The following is an 18,171-nucleotide window of genomic DNA, read 5'->3' on the forward strand; positions in this document are numbered from 1 at the left end:
TGGGGAGAAGGAGAAAAAAGGAAAAAGATGAGAAAAAAGTACAAGGTGTGTATGGGACAATATAGGTTATAGATTTCAGAGATCGATCTTTATATTCGTTCGCGTTCAGTAGAATTAGGAATAAGGATTAGATGACTTTGTTTTCCATTTCGTTTTATTCCACTGTTCTACGTTCTATTCCGCGTTTCGTTTCCATTTCGTTCCATGTTCCGTTCCGTTTCGTTTCGTTTTTTACTTTGGAAATTTGACGTAACACCGTGAAAGAAAGAGATGCGATACACGTGTCATTAAATGTTTATTCTTGATAGATAACAAGAAAGAAGAGTACGTGATCGCAGATAACGTGGAAGTTACCCACGGGTAGACGGGTGCCTTCCGCGATGCGGTTTAACAAGCAAGAATTGTTGACCCTGGCTACGCAACCTTCACAGAAATTCGAGAAGGAGGGTATATTGTATGTACGCGAACGTCAAGAAGGCTTCTTTCGCAGAACTGAGAGTGAGTGATCAGATTTAGTCCTTGACAAATAGAAATAATATTAGCGTATTTGTCGCCTATTTTTTCATCGATTCAATTGTACGTTGTACATGTAATTTTAAATGCTCCAATCAACGCATGTTCTTTCCTTATCTAAGTTGTATATTTGATCATTGAAAATAAACTCACGTGATACGCAAATTCTTCGTCTTGTATTTAATATAGAGCCAACCTTTCATCTGTTTTCCAAAAGGATACGATTCGCGCATCACGTACATATATTATCAGTTGGTGAGATTTTTCAGTTTTGTGAGATTCGTACAATGCTCGCGTGTATAACATAAGACGCCCGTTTACAGTCACCGATTTACGCGGCTATTGCCATTGCTGCCCTCACCTTCGCCGCTGACTTCAACGCTGACGTCACCGCCGTCTGTATAAGCCAAACGATCATACCATTTTTTCTTCTCTTTTAATAATTTCCCAAGTATCAACGAATCGTCAAGCGTCAAATATCGCTATCCGTTTCAAGCTATTTGTCTCCCTTTTCAGCCGAGTACGAAGAATTTGTCGAGCTCTCGTGTAAACCTTTCGAATGCATAAGCATTTAAAAAACCTTTCGTATATTACATACTTACACACGTCGAAGCTACGAAACATCCCGAATCGAATACATATGTATTCCTATTTACACATGTACACGTACTAAGAGCGAAACATTGTTTCATTTACATTGTTATTCCTATGTTTATCCTTTTGATATTATCCTTGCTGTTATTGCTGTTGTTGCAAAGATTTACCGTGGCTGTTTAATGATTTGATTAAAATATCACCTACTGGACGAGTATGAAAATTATTCGATATTAATACATTCTAATACAAATATCGCTACCTTATTAACAGATATGACAACAACAACAACAATAATAATAATAACACAATTTTGATACGGTGTGTCATTCTGATGGCGCATACTAGATTTTAATACAATATGCATCTAATTTCAATAAATAGTTTGAAAAAAGATGATTGAAAGATACTGTTATGTGTTAGAATACTATTATCCACGGTACCAGAACATCTTACAAGATGTCATAATAAAGTCAAAATCGTGATTTTATACCTGCATTAAATGGCAATTAACGAATTCGGTATGTCGCGTAGCTACTTGAATATTCTGTGTTTGTATATGTATGTGTGTATATACGTATGTATACATATATATCGTGTATGCATATACACATATGCATATTTTTCTATATATTTATACATATAGTATGTTGCATTTTATACTTAACATCCGTAGATTTATTGTACTTTCTATTTTCAAGTTTGTGGACTTGTCAATTATATTTTTATTTTCTTTTCCTATTTTTTGTTTTAAAAACTGATTTCTGCGAATCGAGCATGCTTGGAAATTGTGACTGACGATCGATGGAAGAATCTCCTGTCGGACGTGTGCACGATCGTTCATGGATTGAAACCGTCTCGCTGCGACTCGATCGAATCGCTTATGATCGCTAAACAAAGCTACCGCGATACAACATATTCGAAAATGTTCCTTGTTTTTCTGGCTGAGATCGACTCGAGAGCGGTAACAAGTGACAACGCGTATTGCAACAGACGTGATAAGAAAAAGGAGAAAACAAAATTGGATAGTGAGAGAGGGGCAAGGGAAGACGGGTGGGAAGAAGGTAGCGTTCGATCTTCGACTGTAGCTTGTAGTATGTATACTGTATATATTGTATATACTGTATGACGTATACGATCGCCTTTATGACTCGAAGCGAGACGAATAAAACAGCTTGTATCAAGGAATAAAAAGACGAAAACGTACCGCTTAGTGTACAGCCACGTCCGACTGCGTTCAGATATTAGAGCACGTTAATTAAGCTACCTGTAGCTACGTATAATTTGCAGGTACAGGTAAAAAATCTGACAACAAATATCAAAAGGGAAAAACACATAAGACACTACGAGACCTCAGTTGCGTTACAGCCAGTACGAGTAAAGGTATATTGGAGTTTTTTTTGTTTTTCATCCAAAATTTTCTCCTTCACACTGTCTTAACTCGATCAATCGCGATTAACACGCTTCTCGTTACGCGCTAACTTCAGTCCAATCGAATCAAATCAAATTGATTTCTGTCGATCGAGATCTCGTTCGTCCTTTTGTCACGTTTATCGATACTTATATTCTTTTCCTCGATCACGCCATATCCAACCGCCATTCCCATCGGGCACGGTGCTACTCTACTTTTACTGCATACCATATTTACTCGTACGCGTGTCTTCCTTTAACATTTTCCCTTAATTTTTTCACCTTAATCTCTCGATAGAATAGCACGATTCCGCGTCCGCGTCACATAAACCTTATTATTCTACCTATATTGTTATAGATCGCATGCATTCTTAGCTTTCTTAGTTCTACAAATGTATGTTCTTTACTCTACTAGTGTATCGCATAGTTGCCTTGTCTGACGAATGCCTGGAAATCGTATCTCCGTAAAACAATAGCGTAGACAATCAGCCACAGCCTGTCGTGTGATCTCCGCTCATCCCTTTCCATTTATTTACCTCTGTGACCTATGTGTATGTACATGTATATCGTATATGTATTTACCTGGATGCGTAAATGTAACTTTATCGAATATCTTCAACTCACTACTTATGACTTATTCTCTGTTCCCTTTCTATTTTATTGTACATACATATATATCCTTTTCTAGCCCGTTTCTTTCTTCCTAAAGACAGAAGAAAGCAACTTTGGACGAAATACCTGTTTTCATCACAGATGAAAACACGCTAACAGACTAACACGGAGTTGTCGCTCTTCTCTGTTGCATAGTAAGTTTGGAGAGATGGTGCAGATTACGGGGAAACCTATTGTTTTATTTCAAATCACGGGAGCAATGGTCGGAGCCTTTAGGTGTGATAATACTGGAACAATGTTTTGTTCGCATGGAACAACCGAGCAATCAGATCCCGTATGGATTCAGTATAGGTAAGCACATTTGGTGTTTCAAGAAACAACGCCCGTAACGTCTGACCAATGGACAGCAATATAGCAAGAAAGGATTGATTTCAGTATTCGACGGAGGTTTATTCCAAGCGTTAGGTGCAAATTCGGCCGAGGAGAGGGACAGTTGGTTGCAAGCCCTTCAGCTTGCCAGCTACGAATGTATGCGAAGTCAGTTATTGGCGTTGCAGCAACGCATAGAAGCGTTCAGTGGGCACAAACACGACACCGACATCCAAATGTTACGCTTGCAACGTGGAATTTCGACAGGTCCGCCATCTTCGTTTTTCTCTTACTCTATCCTTCCTAATAAGTATTTATTATTCTAGTTGTTTCGAAGCTGTCATCGGACTTGACCCTTGTTTCAGATCCTGCCGAAATACCGATATGCGAGATATCGTTGGCATGCGACAACCTCCTTTGCGACGGTCACGGTCGACCACCTAATCCGGTTCTAGAGGTAGATGTGCAAGTGAAAAGTTCAAAAACTTGGATTAAATATGCGCGAACAGAGGTAGTAGAGGTAAATTTCTAAACAAACTCATTCCAGTATGTTATATTGCTTAGTTTTCATACCAATCTCTCCCTCTCTCTCACACATAAACACACACAGCGAAGCAGCAATCCCGGCTTTCTAACGACTGTCAGTTTCCGAGCTAGCGACGGGCTAACCACGGAAACCAAAGTGAGGATAACCGCTTACGATGTCAGGGAACGCGTGAGTCAAACGGCGACACCGATTGGAAGCGCGATCGTGACGTTGAACGCGATTCAAGATACACCTAGGTAATTTGACCGACTACTACTACCATCATTCCCATTAGCAATATTGTTATTACAATGTTGTTTAACTTTCTTCCTTTTCGTTTTTCCTTTTGTTATATCAGTAGTCGTTTTTGCATTATTACTACTATTAGAGCTTTGTGCCTGACTCCAGGAAGGAACTACTGTAATAGTTGATTGTTTCTTTGGAGATAAACTTTTATTTGACGAGACTTCTTCCACATTCCAGAATTTGTTCACTTCTTCGTGAAGAGTCTTCAGTGTCGCATTGCAAGTTGCTTTTGATGGTTGCTTCCTTGTGCCTGTATCGCCTGTGACGATCCAACCTAATGCTGTATTTCGCAACTGCATGTTTTTGTCTGCTTGATCGACTCTTCCTTCGCGAAGGAAGTCCCAAAACAGTTGTGCTCCAATGAGACTGTCTACCTCAGCTGCTCGGTGGAACTGTGGATCGGCTAATGGAATCTTACCTGGTAGCTCTAACCTATTTCGGTCAATGTTTTCTGATGGCATTGCTTGTATAACGTTGTCGACCAGCAGAAACGTTAAGTCTGCTGTATAGTCGCTAATTCGTGAATGAACCTTGGTTCGAGTCGTTCGATTGATGTGTGAAGTCATATGGTTCGCACCACAGAGAGGTATATTGACCCTTGGTGATTAATCCTAGTCGTTTACATGCATTGGTTGTCAGGAAATGTGCCTGAGAGCAGGAGTCCAACAGGACTCTGCATCTTTGCGGTTTCCTGGTTTGATCCTTGATATTTATGACCGCTGTGGATAAAATGATATCCGGTGACATTCCTGGTGATTGACATGCTAAATTAGTCTGAGTTGGTTGTCTTGAGTTCTCGCTATCAGCATGTAGAAGAGTGTGGTGTTTTTTACGGCATACGCTGCAGTTCCAAGCTGTAGCTTGTTTAGACGTTGTAGAGGAGATACCTCGAATAATGCTTTTAAATGATTGTATACGATCTTGGCAGGCTGGTTGTATAGTCTCTCTAAAATTTCCCAGGCGATTGGGTAGTTACGAGCTGTATTTGACAACGATGCTATTGCATCAGCCGCTTCCTGCGTTAGGCAAGAGCGGAGATATATTTATTTCTTACAGTCATCGATTCGGGAATTATCGTGAACCGTGCAACGGAACTGATCCGCGAACCCGGGCCAATCTTCGTAGGCTCCTGAAAATGTAGGTATTTGAATTGTAGGTAAAGCAACTTCATTCGCGACTAGACCTGCATATGATGTGCTCGGTGTGTTCATCATATTTCCGTCAGTTGGTTGTCTGTTCGGTCTCGTAACTCTCTCAATTAAGTCCGCAATGTCTGCTTTGCATTGCAAGAATTTATTCTTTATGGCTATGCGTTCATTTCGTGCTTGACCCTCGTCTGTATCGTCTAGTTCGCTCTGATTTGTACTATATGTGGCATATTCTGTTTCTAAATCGTTCAAACGGTATTTAAGGAAGGTTACTGCCCCTCCTTCCTCGTAATTATCAAGTAACGCTTGAGCATCAGCTAATTCTTCAGTGAATGCTACCCGTTTCAACTTTAATTGTTTCATGCGTCGTCCTGTGTGTATTCTTCGTTGCTTATAGTTGATATATTTGCTATATGATATATAGTCTTATAGTTGCGTATATATTGGGACTTTGTCGTCCTGTGTGTATTGTCCGATGGTTGAAGCTTAATTGCTGCGTGCCCTTCCGGCTGATCCTTGCCTGGGTTCTTCCTGGCCTCGAGTCATTACGTTTACTGCCCTGGGAGGACCGGTAATTTAGAATTTCCTAATGAGGGAAATGGGCCTGTCCGTGCCATAAACGGACGGCCAACTAAAATTCCGAACAGACCTTTTCACCCGTCCCTTGATTTCCTTACCAATTTTCTCATTCTATCACCTCTTTGACTAGTGATCGAACGTTTTTAGATTGAGGATACCTTTGAAGTCGGCAAAAACAACAACTGTTGGCTTTTTGACGATCAACGTGTGGAATTTGGAAGCGGAAGACAGAGGGAACAGTACAGAAAGTACCCCATCCAAGGAACCTTCTTGCGGAATGAATCATCAGGTAAACATCGACCTATCGCCAATTATTTTCCTGTCATCGCCAGATTTGTCATGTTCTATAGTCCCTCTTTTTGTTTTTTTCATTCCGGTGTGTGTGTATGTTGATTTTTTTTAGGTACTTTCGCACAGACGATCACAATCACTACCACCTAGATTGGGAACCAAAATCAAGTTGCCGCATCAAGGACAACTCAAGCTTCTCTTTGCTAATCCATACATACAAACATACAGGTACAATTTTAATAATAAATTAAATTTGCGTGTATCTTTTCTTTCTTTCTTTCTCTCTTCTCTCCTTTCGTCACATTTCTCTGGAATCGAGTGCATCGTCGTTTCAGGTTTCACTCTGGTTTAGGCGGCGATATTTGTGTACACGAAATCATGGCAGAGAGTAAACTTTGTTTCCAATTCCCACAGCATTTACTGTGAGTATTCCTCGTTTACTGTAACATTTTGTTTCGCGTAAGCTTGCTTCACGAATCAAGTAGATAACATAGAAAACATTTTTTACATTTCTACAGTGCAATTTGGATTCAAGAAGAGAAAGAACTGCTGCAAGAAGTAGCCGGCATGGGTGAACTACGAGAGCCCTGGCATACAAAGCAAATCGAATTGCTTGATCGCCATCTTCATCTTTTACATCTTTATTCACAAGCTAAAGAGAATTTGGCCGCGTTCAAAGGTAAACGAAAACGTTTACCATATGAAACGCCCTACCTCGTGCGCCTCACTAATCGTTGAAATAATAACATCTCTAGGAAGTTATTTCAAGCGATCGTCGCGCAGAAACGATAGGACGCTCGAATTTGCACCTGTCAACTTACACCTTCAAAGAATGTGGGTGCATAACGATACGTTAAACAGATGCGGATTTTATGACTTTATCACTGTCGGAGCATTCACTGCGCATTCGCATAAAAGTAAAAACGGCGGACTCATTAGGTAACTTATATATAAACTATAGAGTTTGAATAGTGTGAATAGAATCGAAGGACGAGTGGATCAGAGAATGGATAGATCGATAGATGATTAGGTAAATATGTAGAATATATCCTCATATCGTTGACTGTATACCGTTTGACAGGTTGCTGCAAGCGCTAAAAGAATCGCCAACGCGTGGCAATCAGTTGTATCAAGGAACATCGAAGATAACGATGGCACACGATGCTATTCAAGCAATTAAGCAACTCCGGCGAGACGTTGTCGACGCTATGCGTGCTTTGATGAAACTCGCGAAAGACAAACAAACCAGTGGAATGTTACCAATTTGCGAAGATATGATCACAAAGACCAGAATTTTGCTCAGTCTGTGGGATCCTGGCTTGGTCGAAGAAGCATTAACTTTTTTAGAGGAATACAAAGTAGCCAAGGTTCATGAAACTTCGAACGAAAACTCTCTGAATTTAGACTTTAAAACGAACCAATCATTGTCTCCTTTTAAGAGAATTACGCAACAGTTGAACTTTGACTTGAAAAGTCCGGACTTTGACGATTTCGTTACACCCGATACTCCGGAATGTGTGAGAGATCTGTGGACAAAAGAGAACGAGAAAAACGGTTATACGGCCTCGTTTCCCTCGAAAAACGAACACGTTCATGTGAACCATCACGTTAACACCACTAATCAAGATAACGTTACCGATGGAAAGGACGAAGAAAATTTTGTTATTTTTCCAGATGTCGAAAACGATGCTAAAAATTCGGAAATTATCGAAACTTGCGCAGAAACGTCGACCAGTGAAAACGTCAACGTCGACGCCGATGACATCAACGACAGTGGGAACAATCCCGTCGTTAGCGATACTATCTCGGCTACAAATGCTAGCAAATGCGAGGACAACGAGGAACGAGAGGCGGATATCAAAGGCGACATTGATCCATGCAAACGGTTCCTAGATACTCAAAAGATGTGCAATTCACCGTCTGCTAATTATTACAAACCTACTGACGAACCCGAGCCGTGGGATCTGACCCAATTAAATATCGAGGCGAGTGTAATGTGTTTAGTCTCGAAAGTTAAGTTTCTTTGTGGAAGATGTAGTAGTCCGGCTGTACGACTGCGGAATAAAAATATCGTAGGCAGATCGCATAGCTTGAAAGGATGCGCTCCGACTAATCGTAGCAAAACTGTTCATGTTGTGACGATTCAACCGAAAAACGACATTAAGAATAACGACGAATCGAGCAAGTTACTCGATGCATCTGTGGAAAATCGTTCGAATTTTCGACAACAACCGAGTCCAGGTTCGGAGAAGATACCAGCCTTTTCTAAAGCCAAAGAAGGTAAAAAACTAGATCGTCGATAATCCTTCGCAACTTTGATCCCTATCGTTTAACTAGTGTTTCTACTGCGTGAGAACCACGATTCGTTATCCTTACTATATTTAAATATTTGCAGATGTAGAAATCAGGTTTTTTTTTAAATATTTAAATCTAGTCTAAGAAAATGTATAAAAGAAAGAAAAGAACAAACAAATTAGAAAAGTATCGACTGATAAATCGGTAATTTTATTCTTGGTTCGTGTATACGGGTAAACACAGTATTGTTTTTGTTTTAAAGTGTGCCAAGCTGTCGACTCGATGACGCGAATGATTAAAAGCAATTCGGGACAAAGGAACAAATTCACCGAAGGCTTAGATTTTGCCTCAATCGTCGATTGGACTAGCGAGCTCAGGCCGAGTATGAAAAAATTACGCCAAGCTATGGATGGATTGCTGAAAACTGCTCGATTGACGCATTCGGTATTTAGAGTGCAAGAGGATCCGAAAATGGCTCAACGCGCTTGTAACGTTCGGTACAGGCGAGACGTATGCTTTAGTCAAGCGGTAAGTTTTTTATATCCTTCTTTTTGCCTCTACTACTCTTCACTTGATTAATTACGCTTCCCTCGATCACTTCATCACTCGGTGATTCTTTCACTTAACAGTTTCTTAACAGTTGGATAACGATACATGTAATAATCTGGAATCATGATTTCAGTTGACTAGCTTGGTATCGGGATTGATGGCAAAGCTTTGGTGCCAAAGACCCGATCCCATGTTTCTTCTAATCTTGACCACCCTTGGTCCTTTGGTCTCGTTCGAGGGACTTGTCAGTTATTACGGAGACGAGATAGATATGTGGGGAGACATGACTGTAGCGGTAGAAGATATGCATACCGTAACTTTCACGCTGACTAGGTGTGGAATCGAACCGAGGTTAGTATTGCCGTCTGTGTCTCGGTATTAATTCAAGCTGTTCATGACAATCGGATATTGACGAATCCCGCATACATAAAAGCGAATAAATATATTCTGCAACGATAAATAGTGGCACAAACGTTTCAGGTTCGAGGGAAATTGTAACGCTCCGTTTCAACAACCACTACCAAGAGTACTCGGTTCTCGAACAGCACTAACAGTGGTACTTCCTGTGCCGGATGCGATCTATTCTCTGCTGCCGTTGGTTCCTTCTTCTAGGCAAACGATTTCCTTCAATGTTACCCCGGTCTTCTTTAACGTCGGTATTAACGAAATGGCTTCCCTGGCGGAGAGTCTCGGAACTACGAAACCACAGGAAAAAAGCAATATGGATAATTTCGAAAGACTGAACGAGTATTATTTGCGTTTCAAGAAGCTGAATTTGCCAACGGAAACGTCGTCAAAACGACGTAAGATTCTTCTATTCGTTTTTTTTAAATATCTTAGTATCTAAATGTATAGTGGTGTTCGATTCGCTTACATCCTCACATACTTTTCGTTCATTCACCTTTTCTCTATGTTTTATCATTTTAATCCATTAGTTGGCGCAAGATCGCCGCTCGGCCAAACGTTAGCAGAACTGATGACGAATCTAAAGACAAGTGTCCAGGCCAAAGTAAACAAAAACGTGGAGGTGTTACAATTATCCTCACAAATTTGTCGAAGAATGCGCGGTTTGAGGTTTACCAGCTGCAAAAGCGCAAAGGATCGCACCGGGATGTCGGTAACACTGGAGCAAGTGAACATCTTGACTGCCGAATATCATCTGGCCGAACACGAATACATCAGAGCGCTCGACTGTATGCGAAGGTTAATTTCTTCTATCGAATATGAAATTTCAACTAGATAGCAGTAACTATTGTTTCCTAATAATACATAAACGGAAAACAGTACCACTGAGAATACTTGTTTCTAATTGCAGCGAAGGATGTCGACGGGAAAACACGTGGAAAAATATCGGAATTCGGAAATACGCGTTCAATAGCTTGCAGATCCTCACATTTCCGAAACTGTATCGGCCACCGACAGGAACTTATGGATCCGCACAAACTTAAAAATTTAATTCGTAACAAAGCACGATTTTGCCACAATACACACGATGTCAATGTGCGATCGAACTTGAGTAGAATGATTATGAAAAAGAAAAAGTTGTTATGCGTGTGCGTGTACGACTGTGTGTGCGTGATCGATTCATCATAGAAACGAAAGAGAGTGCCATTTTATTTAATACTATCGCGTGTTAGCATAGAGATCGTGAAATTTTGAAATGATGTATTTTTATTATTTCTGTACATAGAATTTTACCATAGGTAAGGATATACTCGTATATAAAAAACGGTGAAACAGTATATATATAAAAATTTTATCGAAATTCACGTTATGTGCCAACAGTTATAATATATATAATATATATATATATAATATATATAGTTATAATATATAACAGTTATATATAATATATATATAATATATATATATATGTTATCGTAATTTATTAAAAGGAGGTGGGTGTGTGCTCCACCACGGTAACGACCGTGTTCCATTAAGTAGGATATATATTTTTTCGTCGGCAAAGTTATATTGTTCGATCGTCTATTAACGTTCTTGCCCTTAGCGTCTTCCGATAAAGCGCAACGGATATCGAGAATATGACGATAGATGGTGCGAGTTGAAGGATGTAGCAATTGAAAGATTACATTCGAGGATTACGTTAGGCTCTTGACGAATCAAAAGAAATGCTTTTAGCTTTGGAAACTGATTGTTCGATCAAAGTAGAGATGACACGTGAGAGTGACGATGCATTGAATCACATCGGTGTTTGTAATATACATATGTAATACTAGACTCGAGACCGCAACTGAAAAGTGCGTAAGTGCGGGATCGTGCATATTTCCAGTAAAAGTATACAAATTTTAGATTCTATCAGGGTAACAGTTGTATTTTAAATAAACTATTATCCTCTGATTTACGTACATAAAAACGGACACCAAAGGAAATGAGATACGTATATATACAAGTTTTCTCTGACTCGATTTACTTTTCCTGTTTTCATTAACCGTCTTACGACGAAATTCGACGCGCGGTAATGAAATTGACCCGCAATGTATGGCCATGTGGAAATATAATTTCTTAATCGATGAGTGGAACGCCGTTAATGATTCGTGAAGATTTCGACGAACCGAAGAATGTGGAGTGGTAAAGGATCGGTAACGGTGTGACGAAGGCGGCACAGCTTGCAGGCACGAGACAATGCATGGCCATGGAGCACGTTGACTGCGTTAGCAAGCGGACACCTGCTCCTTGTGCTCTCTACCCCCAACCTTTCATGGGAAGGACGATATAAAACTGGTAGGGCGGCTGTCGGTTAAGCCAGTGAGGTTTTGGTGGTCGAGTCGGTTACGTTCGACGTTTGACGATCGCAAAAGAAAAAAAATTATCGTCGCGCCGATCCGCAGGTCATATCTAATAACGAAAGAGATCCTTGTAGTTGGCCGATGCTGTTTCACGTTCGATGCTAATAACGCGATCAGTCGAATTATGAATAGGAAAGATTGGCTGTTGTGCGTAACGTTGGTTGCGATTATTACCCGGAAAGAAATTTGCGGCGATGAAAATGTTTCCGATGCTATCAGGTCGCTACGGGAACAAGTAAACGCTCTTCTCGATCATCGACAACAGGATTACAACGCTCTCGAGGCAAGCTTGAAGCGTGCGATCGAGAAAAATACAGAGTTGTTCGTTCTAAAGAACGAAATCAAACAACTGAGGTAAAAGAAAATGTTTGTTGGTTTGTTGTTGTTGCATCGTGCGCTCCATAGCTGGTCGATTTCCAATTAACGAGCAGGATCTCTGCTCTGGTGGTGGTGTGTTCTCGTTCTCAGAAAGGAAGTGATCTCTCTACGTGGCGGTAACGGGAACGAGGCGAAAAACGAAAGGTTGCGAGTGAGATGGCTAGGAAGCGCGGTGACCGAACTTCAAGGCGAAGTTGCCCAAGTTCTTCGTACAAGAAACGCGAGCGAAGAATTTGCCGAGAGATCGAGAATGAAAGGCGAGCTATCTCTGTTGAAGGGAGACGTAGCTGCGGTTGGAAGAGGAATTGGAAATCTCGGCGGCAGAATCGCCAAAATCGAAGCGATTCTCGGAACGATTCGCGTTGATATCGCTGCGATGAAGGAACGCTTTAGTCTGTTGTTTCGCACCTGCGCCGACATTGCCAGTCAGGTAACGTTGCAGCGTCCTCTTTTTTTCATCCTTCTCCTTTCCACTTCCACTTTCTCCCGAGCTTTACATTTTTCTTTTTCTCTCTTTTTCCATTCTGCCATCCTGTTCATTCTTGCGTTCGCCGCGTGGCCACCTGCTCGTGCCCGATCGATCGCACGCGCATCTGCCACTCTTTCTATTCCTTTCCTTTCCTTTTTTCTCTTCCTTTTTCTCTCGCCATCTTCTTCCCTTCCTACCAACCCCACCCCTTTCTCGTCGTATCCCTGATCGCAAATGGTTGTGCGCTGTAAGTACTCATATACATACACTTAGTTACCTCCTTTTAAGACAGCTGCAGAAACTCAGTAATTCGATGTACGTAAGTATTATACATATATCGCGTCCATCGTGCACGTAGAATGCCGACAAACCGAAACACCTGCTGTTTCCAGCCGCTCCGTGCGCCAGCCAATCCAAATCGATTTCAGTGGCAGATCGTTCCATCGTTCTGCAGCTGCTCTTCAAAACTTTCGTCTTTGTTTTGCTTGGCTATTGGGTTCATTTTCATCGGTCCCTTTCTCTCAGTCCCTTTTATTTCCTATATCTTCTCCTGTATCCTGCCTCTCGCTATCGCCTCTTTTCCTCTATACGATTCTCCGCAAATTCCTGACAGATTTTCGTCTACTCTAGAACGAACACTATTGAAGCGTGTAGAACTACGTTACGCGGATAATAACACGAAACTAATTGATAGTAACGTTTAATGACACGATATAATTTGAATTTCAGTTGAATTCCATGCAAATTGAGGTAAAATCTCTTAGATGCGAATCGTTTTCCGCTAATGTGGCAAATTCGATGACTCAACGTAACGGAGGAGGACCAGGAGAAGAGGAAGCGGAAAGGAAGACGAGAACAACGGCGGCAGCGGTATCGTCGTATTTTAGTGGAATGGTTACAAGGGATAGCGATCGCGAGACTACAGCTGCCGCGTCGTACAGTGTACGATCCCCTCGGCGCAGGTTCGCGAGAAAACATGGATATTGGAAAAGGAAGCAGGAGGGGCATCGAACGCGGCTGGACGATCGTTTAAAGAGTCTGGAGCGTAAAATTTTGTTGTCGGCTCGGAGACGAGCGTCGTTGGAAAAGCGTATCGCCACGTACGAGAATCAAGAATGGACGAGTTTGAGCAAACGAATAAAAAGCTTGGAAAAGGGTCACGTTGAATTGTCCCGCAAAATTTCAAATATTACCGAGAATGGATTTTTCACGAAGAAAGTGAACGAATCGCTTGGCTCGCGACTGATCGACTCGTTACGAACTCTCGAGGACGTTATGGAAACGAACAACTCGTTCGCGAGGAGAGAATTGACACGGCTCGATGTAAATGCCGCTCGAAAAGCGGCTGAACTTTCGTTAACCAGGGAAGAGCTAAGCAATTTACGTCGCACCGTGCAAGCGTTAAGCGTAAGCGCGTCTAAGCTTCAAGAGAGGAGCGACAAGCAACAAGAGGCGATCGATCGATTAAACGGTATCCATTCGACGACTGATTTTCAGAGATACTTGTCGAGTATCGCGTCGGATACCATAACCACAAGCACAACCACAACTACTACCACCATCTCGTCATCGTCGTCGTCGTCGTTGTCGTCCGACAACTCGTTGTTCTCGAGTTTCGAACACCTGGAGGATCGGTATCATTTAATTGGGAAGAATTTGACGGGCGATTGCGAACAAACGACCGCGAACGAACCTATGGACGGGCTGCGACTTTCGGAAGCAGGCAAAGGAGGCAGACCGATGTTGGTGTTTTGTCGCGGAGGTTGGATGGTAATAGCGCGTCGTATCGATGGGACTCTCGACTTTGATCGAAACTGGAACGATTATTCGGTCGGGTTCGGCTCTCCGGTTAGTGAGTATTGGATCGGCAACGAAATCCTTCACAGGCTGACCAATCACGGTGACAACTGCACCAGCCTTCGAATCGACATGTTGGACATTTACGGAGAACGTTGGCGCGCGGAATATCAGTCGTTCAGAGTCGAATCTGAGGAGACCGGTTACAGGTTAGATGTCTACGGGTATTCCGGAAACGCAACTGACGCTCTCTCCTATCAGAACGGTATGTCATTCAGCGCGAAAGATCGAGACATGGACGCTAGCACGACTCATTGCGCGAGAAACTATCGCGGTGGGTGGTGGTTTAGTCGATGTCAACACGCCAACCTCAACGGCAAATATTCCCTAGGTCTTACGTGGTTTCGATCGGACACCAATCGATGGATGTCGATCGCATCATCGGAAATGTCTTTACGCAGAAACTCTGATTGTCGATCTCGATAGCGTTTTACTTGATTCGATTCGATTCGATTCGATTCGATTCGATTCGATATCGAAGCACCTTTTTTTCCATACCAAAGACTTTTGTTAATCGTCGCATCGCAGCTGCTCGTTTGCTCGTAAGCGGTCCACATACTCGAACTTAAACGATAGATCGCCCGGGTACGCTACCTCTTTAATTATTATCGCCGTTATTATTCGCGACTTTGTCCCTTGGAAAATATTCTTCGTTCCAGCTATTTCAACGTTTATATACCCCTATATGTATAATCGTCTACGAAAATAATCGCGAGTCAAACCAGACATCGCCATCTAGCGTTCTAGAAAACTGTTATTTCGATACGATAACAGTTAATTATTCCCTTGTACGAAATAAATAAATTACTTTTTCCTCTGGTGTTTACATCTTTACTACTTTAACCATTGTGCATCTTACGCTACTATCTTGCGCAAGTTGTGAAATCCCCCTTTCCTTTGCATCAATGCGTAAGAAACGAATTTGCTCTTTAATATGCATCATTATCATTATCATCATCAGGATTCGAATCATAGTATCGGAATGCGGTACCGATCCCGATAAAATTCAGTGGGGTCGGGTCACAGATTATCGTTCTTTTATACACACGTGTAATATATATATATAATATATTATACGTTATATATATATTATTTATTTTACTTATATCTTTTACTTATTCTTACATCGTTTCTTATGAACGAACAAGCTGCCAGAACTTGCATAGGAAGCACCACATGCCTTACAAACATATGGTTTTTCTCCCGTGTGAGTAAATACGTGTTCCTTTAAATATTTGTGTCGATAAAAAGACTTGCCACAAATTTCACAATGATAATTTGCCTCGCCGGAATGCAGTCTCAAATGATATTTTAAACCGTTCGAAGAGGCGAACGTCGCGCTACAAAACTGACAGACGAACCGTTTGTCACCCGCGTGAATTTTCTCGTGTCTCTTCGTGTAACTGGGAATCACGAATCTTTTGCCACAGTATCGACAGGGATAAGACTTTACGGCATTGTGCGATTTCAAGTGAAATCGCAGTCCAGATTTCGAGGCAAACGTTTTACTGCAAATGTCGCATAGATACCGTACTTGCATCGTCATGGACGTCGCAGTATCACCGTAACTTTGCACGTTAAACACGTTACCGCCACCGCCATCGTCATCGCCACCGCTTTCTTTCGACACGCGATTTTCCTCGTTGTTTTCGCTTTTTCTTTCTTCAGCGTGACATCGTTCGACACGCTGACGTCGTGACAATGTCGCCATCGTCTTTCCATCTGTTTTTGCATCTTCGCCACATACGATTTCCGCTTTTCGCCAAAGATGCGTTGAATTCGAATTTTCCTCCTGTTTTTCTTCGAATGTACTTTGCGCTTTCGAGTCGGTCGTTTCGGGTCTCGTAGTACACGCATGCTTTGCAATGTTGCGATCCTGCAATCGCGACACATTAGAAAAGCATTAAAATCCGCTTTCTATATAATTACCAAGTAATTTTTTAATCGGTGCTTTCCCAGAGTTTCCAAAAATAACTTGCATTAAACTTACACAATATTGATTAAGTATATTACTCTTACTTACCGAACCGATTTTCCAATTGGATTCATTTATAGAAACTGATTTGTTTGCGCGGCACGATTCGTATCGTAATCTTAAGACGCGGTCCGATCTTCTGCATTGTTCGCGAAATTCGAATGTAACGGCTATCTTCCCTTCGCATTCGCGACAAATCGTCTTTGGCAGTCTGTCGTCTTCGAACAGCTAATCCAAATATATGCATATATATAAAAAAGCTATAGACGAATAGTGCGTCATAAAAGCGTACCATGTGTATATATATATGTAATTACGTATAAAAGCATCATGTATCAAACATGTAAAAGGACGAGAAATGAAAAAGAAGAAGAAAAAAGCAGTGATCGATGAAGCGGTGAAGAAAGAAAGAATAAAAATTGTAACGTAAAAGGTATGGGGAAACTACTTACCCTTATGGGGCAGCAATCTCGAATGCGAGAACGCAACTGTTTCGAGGTTTCTCCGTCGTCAAATATCGATATTAAACGATTTTCTACGCGAAGGCATAACCTACATGTTCCGCTGTTCGATGTGCAGGGTTCCGCGTAGTCTTCCAACTGGTTCATCCTTTCTGTTATTGTCGCTGTTGTTCCTTATAATTAATACGATAAGGTTATTCGTTCAGATACTCGTTTCATCAAACGTACGACACACTCGCGCACTGTTTCGTGATACGCGAATTTTGGTTAGGGAAGCGAAGCCGCATGTCCAGCGTTTCACCGGTTATCCCTCCTGCTGTAGCCCAGTAGCTCTTCGCTATTCAATATTTCATTCACAAATTTCGCGTTTCGTTTCATTAACGATTACTTTGTTCGTGCCTCTTGTTAACCTGTAGTATCCGAAACGACGTAAACAAGGTGGAAGATACATTAAATCAAGTAGCATCGTTTTTATTATAGTACATCCTTCGAAAGAGATACACGAAATATACATACTTAATAACGAGAACGGACGATCGAAGAACGGACTAAAGTTAGTCGAGAAAGGAAGTCAGTTGCGAAAGATATCACGGAGAATGATCGATCGCGTTCGACACCTAATCTCGATAGGAAATCTATTGAGCACGTTACTCGTTGCGTGTATTCGCATTTACACATAGAAAATTACAGAATACAATGATAACAATAATGACAATGGGAACATCGTAATTGATCGTAAACGGCGAATTGCTCGCATTAGATTTCGATGCAGTCGATCTTCGGTACATGCCTACCACGAGGTCCCGTTTCTTTTCAACCGTTACTGGTATATCGTATCGTATTGTATCGTATCTAACGATAAGTAGCAATACACTCGCGACAGTTCCTCAGTCTTACAGTCACCCCACGGTATTATCACGCTTTCGTCTGCATCGAAAAGGGGGCTACGATCGTTTCACCTTTTAAACGGTTCACAGCCGTTGTACTGTGTAAAATCGGAACGGTAAAGATGGAATTTTTAGGAAGAAGGAT

At 41.5% G+C, this 18,171-nt stretch overlaps 4 protein-coding genes across 10 annotated transcripts in view; 2 read left to right on the top strand and 2 right to left on the bottom strand.

Moving 5' to 3' along the window:
• Positions 1 to 1,405, bottom strand: part of LOC100740521 (exopolyphosphatase PRUNE1) — a 5,933-nt gene extending 4,528 nt beyond the window's left edge. The window contains exon 1 of the mRNA XM_024365062.2: positions 667 to 1,405. The gene's annotated coding sequence lies outside the window, so the exon portion shown is untranslated. The remainder of the gene's footprint in view (positions 1 to 666) is intronic.
• Positions 1 to 10,961, top strand: part of LOC100740641 (inositol polyphosphate-4-phosphatase type I A) — a 12,610-nt gene extending 1,649 nt beyond the window's left edge. For 3 of the 7 annotated variants that reach the window (XM_033318997.1, XM_012382146.3, XM_033319000.1), the window contains 17 exons: positions 309 to 498; positions 2,398 to 2,490; positions 3,325 to 3,480; positions 3,565 to 3,765; positions 3,864 to 4,018; positions 4,109 to 4,281; positions 6,205 to 6,346; positions 6,461 to 6,576; positions 6,684 to 6,770; positions 6,867 to 7,027; positions 7,104 to 7,287; positions 7,430 to 8,628; positions 8,906 to 9,171; positions 9,326 to 9,543; positions 9,673 to 9,995; positions 10,128 to 10,395; positions 10,508 to 10,961. In XM_033318997.1, coding sequence (XP_033174888.1) covers positions 381 to 498; positions 2,398 to 2,490; positions 3,325 to 3,480; positions 3,565 to 3,765; positions 3,864 to 4,018; positions 4,109 to 4,281; positions 6,205 to 6,346; positions 6,461 to 6,576; positions 6,684 to 6,770; positions 6,867 to 7,027; positions 7,104 to 7,287; positions 7,430 to 8,628; positions 8,906 to 9,171; positions 9,326 to 9,543; positions 9,673 to 9,995; positions 10,128 to 10,395; positions 10,508 to 10,640 — 3,993 coding nt within the window. In that variant the 5' untranslated portion in view covers positions 309 to 380 and the 3' untranslated portion in view covers positions 10,641 to 10,961. Of the gene's footprint in view, positions 46 to 308; positions 499 to 2,397; positions 2,491 to 3,324; positions 3,481 to 3,564; positions 3,766 to 3,863; positions 4,019 to 4,108; positions 4,282 to 6,204; positions 6,347 to 6,460; positions 6,577 to 6,683; positions 6,771 to 6,866; positions 7,028 to 7,103; positions 7,288 to 7,429; positions 8,629 to 8,905; positions 9,172 to 9,325; positions 9,544 to 9,672; positions 9,996 to 10,127; positions 10,396 to 10,507 lie in introns of those variants that run through there. The other 4 variants (XM_012382138.3, XM_033319001.1, XM_024364978.2 and 1 more) reach the window with 4 other exon arrangements.
• A 57-nt stretch (positions 10,962 to 11,018) lies between these two features.
• Positions 11,019 to 15,529, top strand: LOC100740762 (protein scabrous-like). The gene is made up of 3 exons (XM_003484597.4): positions 11,019 to 12,353; positions 12,468 to 12,807; positions 13,576 to 15,529. The coding sequence occupies exons 1-3, from the start codon at positions 12,124 to 12,126 to the stop codon at positions 15,127 to 15,129; spliced, it is 2,124 nt and encodes a 707-aa protein (XP_003484645.1). The 5' UTR covers positions 11,019 to 12,123; the 3' UTR covers positions 15,130 to 15,529.
• A 251-nt stretch (positions 15,530 to 15,780) lies between these two features.
• The window catches only part of LOC100748435 (zinc finger protein 14-like), an 80,923-nt gene continuing 78,532 nt past the window's right edge, over positions 15,781 to 18,171 (bottom strand). The window contains exons 3-5 of the mRNA XM_033319176.1: positions 17,131 to 17,331; positions 16,727 to 16,906; positions 15,781 to 16,579 (exon numbers count right to left, since the gene is read on the bottom strand). Coding sequence (XP_033175067.1) covers positions 15,815 to 16,579; positions 16,727 to 16,906; positions 17,131 to 17,286 — 1,101 coding nt within the window. The 5' untranslated portion in view covers positions 17,287 to 17,331 and the 3' untranslated portion in view covers positions 15,781 to 15,814. The remainder of the gene's footprint in view (positions 16,580 to 16,726; positions 16,907 to 17,130; positions 17,332 to 18,171) is intronic.

This window comes from Bombus impatiens, unplaced genomic scaffold, assembly GCF_000188095.3.
Source record: "Bombus impatiens unplaced genomic scaffold, BIMP_2.2 scf_0019, whole genome shotgun sequence".
NCBI classification, from domain to species: domain Eukaryota; kingdom Metazoa; phylum Arthropoda; class Insecta; order Hymenoptera; family Apidae; genus Bombus; species Bombus impatiens.